Below are 15,077 nucleotides of genomic sequence, written 5' to 3' on the forward strand. Positions count from 1 at the left end.
GGCTGGGCAAGACCTGGCATACGATGGAGACAAAGAGTCGCTGAGCTGAACGAGCATCCGGCAAAACCAACAGGTGCAAATGAACCCGAATCATGCGGCTTGTGGTATATAAAACCCGCTAAACCCTGGAACTTTTGTGAACCCTTAGATCTGTTCAGGAAATCCTCGCCGTCCATCCAAGCGGAGGAATGGCGCGCAAACCTCAGCGTGCTCCCCGAGACTTCACATGGCCCTTGCACGGTGCTAGACACCTGGCCAAGGTAGGTGAAGGCATTTACATTTCCGTCACACCTGGCATCGGAGTTTAATCGGAACAGCAAGCCAATTGATAACCTTTGACCCTATCCGATCACCCAGGATTCGTATGGTAATAAACCAGAAAGTAAAACCTTGTGTATTAGGTTGAACATATGTATATGCGAACCAAGATAGCGCATCGGTATTTGAGAGCCAATATATATACATGTGTATAGTAATGTTCATGATCGAATATGTATAAGGTTGGTCATAAAGTATTAGAGTTGTGATCAATTTTTTTTTTTATTTGGTATTTTTACCGTGGAGTTGTGACAATGTGGTATCAGAGCCAAGTTTCAAAACTATGGCCTCTGGAGCAGTAAGATCCAGCTGCATGGAAGACTATTATATAGTACATATATGAGGAAGAATTAATTCAGCTAACTGTTTTCCTGTTTATTAATTAGGAAATAAATACAGAAACAACAATTCGCTAATAGTCAACAATAAAGATGGAGGAAATGCAGGGAGCTGACAACATTCCTCGGGAAAATCCAGAGCTGCGGGTACAGCTTGGTGCAGAGACACGCAGTACCAATCTGGCGATATTAGAAAATGTTCAAGAACTGAGAAGGGAGATGGCACGTTTGCGAGAAGACAACGCGCGATTAACAGTGGAACAAGAAAGAATACTGAAGAGTTTGTCGGACAGACAAAATCCACCAGTAGCCAACCCCAGTGCCGATCAGCAAAGAGCAACTGGGGAGCGGAATTACCCAACTGCACCTGAAATTTCAGAGGAAAAGGAGGATCATTCTGATAATGTACTAGAACAACAAACCTCAAAACGACAGAAAATGGAATTGCAGGGGGAATTCCGGAAAATTAAACCTCCACATTTCGATGGGGAACAGGAGGAAGCAGCAGAAGCATGGTTAATTAACATGAACAAGTATTTCCAGTTGTACGAGTATGACCAGAATTTGAAGGCACGGCTGGCCATCTTTCAGCTACAAGGCAAGGCAACTCTGTGGTGGGAAGAAACCAAGATTGTGAAAGGAGTGAATGAGCAGAGTATCATGTGGGAAAAATTTCAAAAATACTTCAAGGAGAGATACTTAACCGAGCGATTCTATGATGAGAAAGCACGGGAGTTCCATGATTTACGACTGGGGCAGCAGTCTATGGACGAGTTTATTAATCGCTTCACTTCCTTGCTTCGCTACGTGCCCTATATTAAAGAGGAGAAGGCCAAGGTGCAGAGATTTGTGAGCAGTCTACCTGCTTATATAAGGGAACGCATTGAGTTTGATAATCCCAGAACAATGGATGAGGCGATTCGTAAGGCACGAATCTGTTACCAGCAAAACAAACAAAAAGGAGACATTTCAAATAAAAGATGGAATGAAAGAAAGGGCAACAGAATTGCTGGTAATAATAATAAAGGGAGTCGCAATAATGGCAGCAAGGGTGCTGGTAAGGGACAGATGAGCAGAAATGTAGCAAAGAGTACCTTTCGGACTAAACCAAGTGAGAGCAGAATCAGTGAACCACCTGTCAAGTCAGACCTTGAGGGGATGACCAGACCTCCAGTCCAATGTTGGGGTTGTGGGGGACCACACTACATCAAGAACTGCCCTCAGCGTAAAGGAGTGGACCAAATATCTCAGATCCAAGAAGCCTCGACTGTTGGAGAAGTGGTGCGCAGCATGCCAAGAATTAACGTAGCCTTGGATGACCGTCAAGCGGAATACCAGCCGACCATGGTGGAGTTTGAAGGTAAAATTTCAAATCTTTCTATAGCTGTTCTTATTGACCCAGGAGCTACTTTAAGTTATGTTAGCCCAAAAATAGTAGAACAGTGTAAGTTATCTGCTGAAAAGTTTAGGAACCCATGGCTGGTACAGCTAGCCACAGGAGCTAAGAGACGAGTCTTAGCCAAAATTAATAACTGTCCTTTCAGCATAGCAGGGCAGCCAATTACAGCAGACCTGAATGTACTTCCATTGGGGTCCTACGACATCCTGATTGGTATGGATTGGCTGGAAAAACATTATTCGTTGGTAAACTGTAAGACCAAAACCATCTATTACAAGGATGACTTGGGGCAACAGCAAGAGTTGCAGGGGATTAAACACCCTGTACAGATCCGACCTATCACTGCTTCTCAGCTAGCTAAATGTCTCAGAAAGAAGTGCCAGATTTACGCTATTCAAGTGGGTTATGCAAACCAGAAAGACAAAATATCTGCATTAGACAGCATTCCGGTAGTGCAGGAATTTGTGGATGTTTTTCCTGAAGAGGTACCAGGACTGCCTCCAAAAAGAGATATAGATTTTACTATAGAGTTAACACCAGGGGCAGCCCCGGTGTCACGGGCACCGTACCGGATGAGCGTACCTGAGTTGACAGAATTAAAAATGCAACTACAAGAGTTGCTGGATAAGAATTATATCCGCCCCAACGTGTCACCGTGGGGAGCTCCAGTATTATTTGTCAAAAAGAAAGATGGAACTCTCCGTATGTGTATAGACTATCGTCAACTGAACAAGCTCACGATTAAGAACAAATACCCCTTGCCTCGGATTGATGAACTCTTTGATCAGGTGAAGGGAGCAAAGGTTTTCTCCAAGATCGATTTGCGATCTGGTTATCATCAGATCAGAATTAAAGAAGAGGACATCGCCAAAACCGCTTTCAGAACACGCTACGGGCATTACGAGTTTGTGGTGCTGCCCTTTGGCTTGACCAATGCACCCGCCACCTTTATGTGTTTGATGAACAGCGTGTTTCATCGGTTTTTGGACAAATTCGTGCTGATATTCATTGATGATATTCTGATATATTCCCGTTCCCATGAGGAACACAAAGAGCACCTAAGGATGGTGTTGCAAACTCTTCGGGAACATCAGCTATATGCTAAGTTTAGTAAGTGTGACTTTTTCAAGGAGGAAATTCAATATTTGGGCCATGTGATTACTAAAGAAGGAATTGTAGTAGATCCTGAGAAAATAAAGACTATTATGGAATGGCCCATACCCAAGGATGTAGCTGATATCAGATCCTTTATGGGACTAGCTGGCTATTACCGAAGATTTGTGGAAGGTTTCTCAAGGATAGCCTACCCTATCACTTCTTTGCAGAAAAAAGGGAAGGTGTTTAAGTGGACAGCGGAATGTCAGCAGAGTTTTGATCAGTTGAAGCATTTACTCACCACTGCACCCATCTTGAGTATAGCTGATCCTAACAAGGATTACGTGGTGTGTACCGATGCAAGTAAAGAGGGTGTGGGAGGAGTATTAATGCAAGAAGGGAAAGTAATTGCGTATGAATCAAGAAAATTAAAAGATCATGAGCAGAAGTACTCTGCTTACGATCTAGAATTAACAGCTGTTATTCATGCGCTGAAAATGTGGCGACATTACCTCTTGGGGAGGAAATTTCTGTTGTTAACAGATCACCACAGCTTGACCAATTATTTCAGTCAACCTACCTTGAATGCAAGACAAGGTCGTTGGGAAGATTTCCTAAGTGGATTTGATTTCGAGATTAAGCACTTAAAAGGCAAAGAGAACCGGGTGGCTGATGCATTGAGTCGAAAGGTGCAGTGTTTGTGTGAACTTTCAGTCAGCAAGTGGCGAAACTCTCTGTTTGAGCAGATTAAATCAGCAGCAAATCAGGATGCTGAATACCAACAATTAAAGCAGCAGGTACAACAATCAGTTAATGAAAAATTACAGCAAGGATATACACTAGACAGTGCTGGCATGCTGTATTTTAATAAAAAATTATATGTACCTGATTCGAGTGACCTTAAGAACCTAATTTTGGACGAGTTTCATACCAGCCACTACACTGGCCATCCAGGGTACCAGAATATGGTCACTGCACTTAGGAAGGAGTATTTCTGGCCCAAAATGAAGAAGCAAGTGATTGAGTATTTGGCAAAGTGTTCAGAGTGCCAGCAGATTAAGGCAGAACATCAGCATCCGGCCGGGCTATTACAACCTTTGCCTATTCCTGAATGGAAATGGGAAACCATTTCCATGGATTTTATAACTGGTTTGCCACGAACGAAGAAAAACAATGATTCCATCATGGTGGTGGTTGATAAGTTGAGTAAGGCGGCACATTTCATACCCGTGCAGTCCACTTATAAAGCGGTGCAAATTGCTCACCTTTTTATGCAGAATGTGTTCAGGCTGCATGGATTGCCGAAGGTAATCATTTCAGACCGGGATGTAAAGTTCACATCCACCTTTTGGAGGACGTTGTTCGCTGAGTTAGGAACAAAGCTGAACTTTAGCACAGCCTATCACTCGCAGACCGATGGTCAAACCGAGCGAGTAAATCAAGTGCTGGAAGATATGTTGAGGGCATATGTGATGCTGAAACCAAACCAATTGGAAGAATATCTACACCTGGTTGAATTCACATATAACAATGGATATCATACCTCGACACAGTTGAGCCCATTTGAGGTTCTATATGGGCGAAAATGCCGCACACCCTCAAGTTGGGGTGGACCTGAGGACAAGCTGAGTTTGGGTCCGGAAATGCTTAAAGAAATGGAAGACATGGTGAAAAGGGTGCGTGCCAATTTGAAGGCTGCGCAGGATAGGCAGAAAAGTTTTGCGGACAGAAAAAGGAGATTTAAAGAATATCAGGTTGGGGACCATGTGTTTGTGAGGATCCAAACCAGAAGAAGCACATTGCAATGGAGCGGATGTGCTAAGATGGCTCCTCGATACTTTGGACCTTTTCAGATCTTGGCTAGAGTGGGGCCGGTAGCTTACCAACTCGCCCTGCCCAGCCATATTAGAATTCACAACGTTTTCCACGTTTATGTTCTAAAGAAATATGTATACGATCCTAAACATGTGATCAAATGGCAAGATGTTCGGGTAAGAATTAATCCCGTTGTTTGAATACGCAGATATGTTCAACAGAAAACTAACTGAAGATATTGATTGTCCGCAGGTCGAACCGGAAGGCGAGGTTCTGGTCGAACCACAGAGCATTCTCGACCGGAGAGACGTGCGGCTGCGGAAACGGGTTATTACCCAAATTAAAGTGCTGTGGCAGCACTATGGGCCTGAGGAGGCTACTTGGGAAGACGAGGAGCTTATGAGGAAAGTTTATCCGGACTTATTTAATGGGAATAGACATCGGGACGATGTCCAATCCCAGGGGGGGAAGATGTGATGACCCCGTAAAACATGTAATTATGAAAAGTTACCATGGTAAGAAACTAATGTGAACTGTTAATTACTGTTGTTAAATGATATTACTTTATTTATGAAATGGAAGATATTTTTGGAAAAATGCTGGCAGCCTCCTGAGGGAGGATTCTTAAAGAAAAAGAAACAGTTATAAAACTGAAAAAAGAAACTAACCCTTCAGCCAGGAAAAGTCCTGGGAGGGAAAACCCCTGGGCTGTTGGGACAGACAGGGGGAGAGAAATTGCAAGACAGAAAAAGAAAGAAAAGGAGGGTTAAGTCTGGTAAGGACCAGATAACCCTAGCACAACAGTGCATGAGTCTTGTTGAGGGCTGCAGGCCTGCAAGATAGCTCGGGGGGAGAATCCAGCGTATTGATGGATCTCATGGTTGGGAGGATAAGAGCAAGCATGTAAATTGCAGGTGAACTTCTGGAGCGTTAACTATTGTGCCTAACAGACCAGGTATGAGCTATTCACCAGAATTATATTTCTGTATTAGTATGCTGGGTGTATGGATGGAGAGTATAGTTGCACCTGAGTTCTGTTGCTAACTAGATCATATAATATTTAAACAGTTGCTAAGAGTGCTTAGAACTGGCTATTCAGACATAAACAGAGATTATCTGCTACATTCTTTGCATGTTAACTGTAAGAATCGAAGTATGATAACTGTAAATAAGATGTTGCATGATAACTGTAAAAAGAACGATGCATGATAACTGTAAAGAGGACGATGCATGATAAACTGTAAGGAACGATGCATGCTAACTGTATGAAAGCAATGCATGTTAATCGTATAGAAATTGATGCTCATTACGGTATGGAAGCCGATGCATATCTGTATAGAAACATTACAATGGTCCCGAAAGACCATAACTTTATGCAGAAGACGTGAGTGCATAGTAGAAAATGTATTAAACTATGCAACAGTGGAAGGGGTTATTAGTAAACATAACAGTATAATGATTATGGAAACAATAGAACGGCACATAGATTGGTCGTGCTCTATAACAGCTAAGAAGCATATTGAGACATTAAGTGCGGTCCATAGTATATGGTAAAGCCGTTCCAAAGTGAACCCATCGGGCTATAAACCTAGGGTTTAGTCTCATTATACACGAAACAGATAAAAGACGATTACTGTATTACCCCAGAGTGCAAGCAAATAATATCATCAGCATAGTAACAGTGACATGGTGTCACAGAACCGCCGTGGTAGACAGCCGCTTAACCACCATATGCAGTCATGCATTGACTAGCGAAATGGGCATGCCATAGACGAACCCTCGACTCTGTTAAGCACAGGAAAGATAATAACTTTAAAACGAAAAGAACTCTGTACATTTGAAAGGCCAGTTCATATGCAAATAGATAAACCAGATAATAACTTTAATGAAACGGCACTGTGCATTTGGAAAGCAAGTTCATATGCATATAGACAAAACAAGTTATTATTGTAATTTAACCCACACGGAGACATATCCATCATACTCAAAGGAGGAAGGAAGTATATATATATTAACCGCGTGATAAGTGAAACCCTGGAGGGTACAGTAACAGACTGTCCATAAATGTCCAGAGAGCTGAGGAACAAACCCTGGCCTCTTCATGAATCCAGATACACTTTGAAAGATCACAAATAATACCTAAACAACAAGAGAACTGAGATAAACATATATTCCAACTTAAATCGAGTCCATCTGGTTTCGGCAAGGGAGGCTGTGAACTATAGAAGCCAAATATACAAATACTGGGCGAGGTACCAAAAAATACATATATCATAAGACTGTATAACCAGATTAGATGCGGGTTTCAGCATGGCAAGGCCGACCGCTAATCTCAATCAGGGTTTGGGGCCGAACAGAGGAACCCTGAGACAACAAGAAGAGTTGCCATGAGGAACCCTCAGGCCAAGGAAAAACGATACAAGTAAACCCTCAAGTAAAAACCCTCAGACATCTGAACAAATCGAAGCTCTGCATCAACTCGTGGAGGATAAATACCTGGAAGTATTTCGGATGCATGATCTATTCTTGAGCAGCAGGAGGACCGAGAGGTAAAACCCTGCAAACAACGAACGCTGGAAGTTAGTCATGAATGTAATAACCGAAAACCATAAACCCTGTGAAATCAAGACATTGAGTATATAAATGTTCATCAGCTGTAACGAAACTCTGAAATCGGCGGTCAGATTACCTGGAATGCCTGGGCAAGACCTGGCATACGATGGAGACAAAGAGTCGCTGAGCTGAACGAGCATCCGGCAAAACCAACAGGTGCAAATGAACCCGAATCATGCGGCTTGTGGTATATAAAACCCGCTAAACCCTGGAACTTTTGTGAACCCTTAGATCTGTTCAGGAAATCCTCGCCGTCCATCCAAGCGAAGGAATGGCGCGCAAACCTCAGCGTGCTCCCCGAGACTTCACATGGCCCTTGCACGGTGCTAGACACCTGGCCAAGGTAGGTGAAGGCATTTACATTTCCGTCACACCTGGCATCGGAGTTTAATCGGAACAGCAAGCCAATTGATAACCTTTGACCCTATCCGATCACCCAGGATTCGTATGGTAATAAACCAGAAAGTAAAACGTTGTGTATTAGGTTGAACATATGTATATGCGAACCAAGATAGCGCATCGGTATTTGAGAGCCAATATATATACATGTGTATAGTAGTGTTCATGATCGAATATGTATAAGGTTGGTCATAAAGTATTAGAGTTGTGATCAATTTTTTTTTTTATTTGGTATTTTTACCGTGGAGTTGTGACAAAAATCTATTGATAAGTGTTTTTTCAATCCCTTTCTAAAAGAGATTTATAATTTTTTCTTGCATCTAAAAATATATTAATAATAAAAATGTGTTAATCCATATTAAATTATAGTTTTAGAATATTTATTATAATACCAACTTTCTTAATAATAAAAGTCAAAAAATTATAGTGATATAAGAACTTTTTAAAAAAAATATAACCATAAAAATAAAAATCTAAAATAAATTAAATAATTCCTTAATTTTATTAAATTATAGTTTTAGAATATTTATTATAATACCAACTTTCTTAATAATTTAATTCATAAAATTATAGTGATTTAAGAACTTTTCAAAAAAAATTTAACCATAAAAATAAAAATCTAAAATAAATTAAATAATTCCTTAATTTTCTTGACTTGCCAGGTATCAAATTCAATCTTAGAGAACGATAATTATTATATTTATAAAATAATTAAAAAAACAAACACAAAAAGAATTATGGTAACAAGAGCACTTCTTTTAAAATGGTAAGCATAGAAATAAAATTTTAATTCACTGACTTATGATAAGGTCTCAGGGAAATTTAAGTATGATCGTCCTATCCATAAAACAATTGAAACTAAAAGAAAAACAAATTATGGTGCATGTACGTGAAAGCCACCTTTCATTGTCCCTTCTCCCACTATTGTTTCTCGATTTCAATTGCCGTTAAAGTCATAGCCCCACCCGTAAGGAGATGTGTAGCTTTTGTCAGCTCGAGTGCTTTTGCTCCAATTCAAGGACCTGTTCTGGGTACTCGTTTAGCCTTTGGCACTTTCAACCTCACTATTTACCCGCCTACTTTAAGGACTTTATGTTGGATAGACAGCTCACTCTCCATTGCGTAGGAACTACAGCCAGAACTTAGGAGATCGGTGGTAGGCACTTTCAGCATTTATGTTACATACTGGATTACCTTTTTGTTTTACAGTTACCACCAGCTAGTTGTGATTGGGATTATATATATCTAAAAAAACACATTTTTTTAGATCGAGAAAGAGTTATAAAAGTTTTCAGTAAGAAGGTTAAAATATACTTTCTTGTGGTGTTTAATATGAGGGAGATTTTTAATTTTTTCTATGCTATACGTGTGATATTAAAAAAGAAATATTGATAATTAAAAATACTAAAATGACTAATATAATTAAAATATTTCAATTTTTTTAAAAACACATTATGTATATGTATATGACAACATCTAAAAAGAAATTAAACCAGCATATATTAACTCTAAATGTATGAAGCACAGAGGGGAATCAATAAGTTGCAATTTTCTTTTATTAATTAGTATAAAGGAATTAGTACATAAGGTGTATTTAAATGATTGAAAAACTTTCACTTTAAAAAAATGTAATCCCTTTAAATGCATGTAAAACTTTAGTGCTTGTAAATATTGGCACTTTAATACTTATTATCAATATAAACATACTAGTTCTTTCAATATCTAAAATATGAATTATACTTTGAATCAAATATTAACACATTGATGTTCATTAGCAATATAAGCTCACTTAAAAAAAATCTCTAGAAAACTTCAACTTTCTACTTTAAACCTCTATTACTTAAGACACATGGTTCAAATTCAAATTTTTCTTTGTAATTATTTAGTTCCATTTTAGTACATTTTTTTTTATGAGGTTCCTCGTTAAGTTTGTCTATATACATTTTCTATAGTTATATATAAATTTTAAAATGAAGTAAATTATAAAATAGCAGGAAATCAACATCAATAAATGTAAAAAAAGTTATCATGGATTTGGAAATTACAAAGATAGATTACAAGTTTGAGTTATAACATGAAGTTATGAGCTTGACGTGGCCAATAACCATAAAATTCACCAAACTTCAATTTTTTTTAGATTCACCTAATTTCTAACTTCAAAATTGAAATTACATAAACTTTTTCCTAATTTTATATTACTAAAACATTTACAAAATCTTTTATTAAAAAATGTTTTCATTATTATATATAATCACTTATATACTAATATATGACATAAACTTACATTTACTGTAACCTCACAAATAAATGTAGCAGATCTTAATCTATCTTAAACTTGGATACTTATCAAATATGGAGCTTTTTTATATATGTCTATAAAAAATTATATATTAAGAATTTTTTTTATTTAAATTCACAAATTATATTTTTTATAAATACTTTTTAATAATAATAATAACTACTATTTAAAAATATAATTTTTTAATTTTAATAATAATAATAATAATTTAAATTAAATTAAATTAGTTGATATATATTTATTAGTTATTTATTACTAATATTTCCTCATGATATATTTTGGGTTAATACTGGTTTTCAAGTGCCTTAAAAGATAGATTTTGTATATTACCTCCTTCGAATTCAACATCATCGCCAGATTGAGACCTAAAAGCAGCGATTGAAATTTAAATAACAATAATGAATGCAATAAGCATGATATTTCAAAACTTTTAATAATCATTAAAAAAAAATTAACTAATGTGATAAGTATTTATATATAGTTATAAAATTATTTTATATATAAAAATGTGAAATATAAAATATAATTTTTTTATGTAGTTATATGTGTTAAGAGAGTTTATATATATTTTAATTCAAGATTAATCGAGTATCAAGAGGGATCAAATTTTAAGGATGTAATTTTTTTTTGAAATTTTGCATTTAAAAAAAATGTTTATATCTTAAGAGATTTAATCTTTCTCTATGCTTCATCCAGTATATGTCCTAGGTTAATATGTATCTATGTTGGTTCTATATACACACATACCATGCATTAACTCTATACATCTATGTTGGTTCTATATACACACATACCATGCATTAACTCTATACATCTATGTTGGTTCTATATACACACATACAAACACACACACCATGTATTAACTCTATAAAGGAATTGATTCTTTTAGAGTGGACAAATTAGAGAAATCAACTTATAGGGTAATTTTTACTTATTGTTCCAGTTTTAAAATTTGGGGTGAAAAACTTTAGGAGCTTTTTTGAAGCCTTAAATGACTACTTTTTTTCACTCACCTTTTATTGAAATACATTCCATAATAGATATCTTTATAACTGTACAAGAATCACCTCAATCAGATCACATATGAGGTTGTAGGAGGTTGAACTATCATGATTGACCACCATATTTGAGAGGATGCCACTTGAACCATGGTTCCTCATGGAAAATGGGTTGGCCATGTCAGAACTATGAAGGCTCTAGAATGGTTGAGTTGTAACTCATATTGAAGGTGAATCAATGAAATTTAACCCTTAGTTGGCTAAAGAGATATCTTAGTCCAGTGCATTGTGTTCCATAGTTGAGTAGAGTAGGTGAGTAAGAAAAAATAGAGAGGGTTTGTGTTATGTAGTAGTTGGCCGCAAGTTTGACTCCCTTGTATTTGCACCAATTCCATTCAAAGAAAGAGAGAGAAAGAGAGAGCAACAACACCTTCCCCTTGGATTTTCTCTCAATAGGGCTTACCAGGTCATATCTTGTGTTATTGTGGTTTTGTGAGTGATTGTTTCATATAAAATGTTCTAACAAATACATATCTCTCATATTCTAAAAAAAATCTCTCTCTATGCACATATATATAGTATGTCAATAATCCCCCCTCTCTCTATATATAACATAGTTGTAGATATTGAAATATTTTAGTTGTGGTCCACATTAATTTCTTTCTCTTTGATATTTTATTTAAAGTGGTTATTGAAATATTATTTTTCTCTTAGTTTGAAATATTTTATTTATGGTATAATATTTTGAGTAATTGACATAAATGTTATTATCTTTTCTAGCCTAATTCAATTTTAAGATATGACATGGAGCTCATAATAAGTATTTCATTACTTCAAACCTTGTTGTCCAAAAATGTTTTGATGACCAAAACATATATATATTACTTATATATAATATATAATTAATTCTCAAATTATATATAAATAATAATAGATTATATTTTCGCCAAAGAAACTTTGGATTGATGGTGCCAGTGGGTGCTTACCTACCAAAAAATAATACATTATATTTTCATATTATTTAGGAGGATTCATCATCCTGCAAATCACCTCCATCTTCTCACCGTTCCAGCAACCTTCAAATACATCATCCTGGGCGAGGCTACGGGAAATGCTTCCTGGGGCTCCATCATCCCCGGATACCGCTCCCTCAGACATGGCGGCAGAATCCTAAACTAAGGCTACGCATCAAGCATCTAGCTCAGACCTAGCCTCCAAAAATATAATTATCATTAAAATTTATGTTCAAACAAAAATTAAAAGTGAAAATAACATCAAAAGGTTCATTTCAGTTTTATGAGAGAGATTGAAAATAGAAACCCCACATATATATAACTGTATAAAAAGTTGTCAAACTCGCATCTTTACATTTGTAATATTTGCACAGTCACATTTGCGTTTGTAATATTTGCATGAAGTGAAATGCATAGTCTAACAACTTTGAAAACATTTCCTGTATCAATTTTTATTTTACTGGCAATAGGATATTTTCATTTTACAGGTAATAGGAATTGACAAATAAGCATGCAGAAGATAATGGAGTGAGGTAAGCCTATCATAATTGGAAGTTGAACACCCCGCGGTATCGTGTCGTTGTACCGACGTAAAAAAAAAACAAAATGCGTTACATCTTCATGGATGGCTGTTAGAAACCATGAATAATTCCAACTACCTGCCACGAAAATTCAACAGAAACAGTAAATGCTGAATCTAGAAAGCCGCTGCTATATTTAATGAAGTCGGCGGATACATTGACAATGGGGAAACTTCTCTAGCAAGCCACCGACTCTAATGATCTCCAGAAACTTCTGTAGCATGTATATATATCTGTTTAATCTGTGAATGAAGCAAGCGTTCAGAGGTTCTTGTGTTCAATGTGTCTGAGTGTGTTGGTGTGCTGTGCGCCTCTAATAGTTTTCATGGTATCAGAGCTGAGGGTGTGAACCATAATAGGAGCTGAGGGTGTGAGCCGTAAGGTGGAGTGTACAAGGAGAGCAACAGCAACGTTTTGGTGATCTGTTCTTCTTTTTTCAGCCTGGTGTGCACAGCAGAAGTGTGGTGAGCTGTGCGTTGTGCGCTTGGGAGGTCCTGGCTGTACTGGCGGTGGCGGCAGAGGATGCACCTTGACTGCTGAAACGAAGGTCGATCAGGAAGATAGAGGACTGTGTGTTGTGTAGGTTCTGGTAAGACATTTAGTTCAATTATCTGCTTTTGGACAACAGGATTGTTATTACTTGCTTGTCCAAGAACCCATGCAGCAATTGTGCGCAGTTCTTTCTCTTCTCTGTTAAGTTCTTTGACAAGTGCAGTGAGTCCTCCAAGTTTATTCAAATCATTTGCATTATCAATAGGTCCTACAAGCTCTAGAAGTTCAAGTAGAGCTCGATAATGGCCTTATGTCGAAAGTGAAGAATTATTGAATGAATTCTTTGGTAGCGGCTTTATGATTGAATGAATGTGTGTTCTTTTAATGATTTAGTGACAGAAAAAAAGGGAGAGGAAAAGTGTGAAGGAGGGTTGTTATTATTAAGGAAATATTGAAGTTGTAAGTTGTGGTTTTTTGTGAGTTTGCCCTCTCTAATATTTGAATATTGGTGATTGGAGAAAGCTTCTTAACATGGCAAATTTGTTGCTTGATAATTATATGAATGAATCCACCAAGCTTGATGGTGAAAATTATGTAAACTGGAAATTCAAGCTAATGACTATTTTAGAAGGTAATAATTTGTGGTCCATTGTAAGTGGGGATGAGCCCAAACCCACTGTTGCAGGTTCTATCCCAGATTGGGAGAGAAGGGAGACAAAAGCAAAGGTGCTGCTGCGTATGTCCGTAAAGGACAACATCATTCCTCATATCAGAGACTGCAAGACATCAAAAGAAACATGGGATACATTGAAGGGTTTGTATGAAACAACAAATACAAACCGGATCTTGTTTTTGAAGACTAAGCTTTTATCCTTAAAAATGGAAGCAAATGAAAATATAAGCAATTTTATATCTCGTGTCAAAGATTTAAGTGATAAGTTAGGAGATATTGGTGAAAAGGTGTCTAATACTGACTTAGTCACCATCGTATTAAATGGCTTAGTGCAAGATTATCAAATTTTTGTTTCAAGTCTTGCAGCTAGAGAAAAACCCCCTTCATTTGATGAATTGACAGGAATTCTTCTACAAGAGGAGGAGAGGATGAAGAATTTTTTGGGCTCTAGCAGTTCAGATTTGGCATTAGTGGCCAAGGGCAAATATCCATACAGAGGCAAACCATGGGACAAGAACAAAGGAGGCAAGTTTCAAGCAAAGCAAAAAGGTATGATACAGTCTAAATTTCCAAAGAAAAATGATGAGTGTTATTATTGTGGCAAACCTGGGCATCATTCTAAAGATTGCTATAAAAGGAAATATAATGAGTCTAGGCAGAGAAACAGAAGGCATAATGGAAATTTTGTGGACAAAGATATCAATGATGGATTTAAAAATCTTAAATTGTTTGTTTCTGATGCTGCATTGTTTGTGGATAATGATGATAAGAATGCTTGGTTCATTGATTCGGGTGCATCACTCCATATGTCTTGTAATAAGGAGTGGTTTGATGAATATCATGAAAATATTGATGGAACATATGTTTGCCTAGGAGATAACAGAGCACTTAAAGTTCAAGGTTATGGAGTAATAGGTGTGAATTTGTCTAATGGGCAAGAGAAACAGATTCATAATGTGATGTATGTCCCTGATATTAAAAAGAATTTAATTTCTGTTTCTACTATTACTGACCAAGATTTGAAGGTGGAATTTGTTAAATCAC

General features: G+C 37.1%; 1 protein-coding gene across 1 annotated transcript; it reads left to right on the forward strand.

Annotated features, from left to right (window-relative positions):
- The first annotated feature begins 1,181 nt into the window (after positions 1–1,181).
- Positions 1,182–13,401, forward strand: LOC149230689 (uncharacterized). The gene is made up of 5 exons (XM_089381387.1): positions 1,182–1,583; positions 2,334–2,540; positions 3,897–4,211; positions 4,317–4,457; positions 13,309–13,401. Exons 1-5 carry the CDS (start codon positions 1,182–1,184, stop codon positions 13,399–13,401), a joined length of 1,158 nt encoding a protein of 385 aa, XP_089237513.1.
- Positions 13,402–15,077: the final 1,676 nt, after the last annotated feature.

Source organism: Pinus tabuliformis, chromosome J, assembly GCF_031772625.1.
Source record: "Pinus tabuliformis cultivar Carrire ecotype Pingquan chromosome J, CPIR1, whole genome shotgun sequence".
NCBI classification, from domain to species: Eukaryota; Viridiplantae; Streptophyta; class Pinopsida; order Pinales; family Pinaceae; genus Pinus; species Pinus tabuliformis.

What these genes read in the sequence shown, in the direction of transcription:
- LOC149230689 (XM_089381387.1), top strand. Translation starts at nt 1,182, where the DNA reads ATGAACAAGTATTTCCAGTTGTACGAGTATGACCAGAATTTGAAGGCA. An exon ending in TGGATGAGGCGATTCGTAAG is followed by an intron (nt 1,584 to 2,333) that starts GCACGAATCTGT and finishes ATCTATTACAAG; the next exon opens with GATGACTTGGGGCAACAGCA. An exon ending in TGGATGTTTTTCCTGAAGAG is followed by an intron (nt 2,541 to 3,896) that starts GTACCAGGACTG and finishes CTGTTTGAGCAG; the next exon opens with ATTAAATCAGCAGCAAATCA.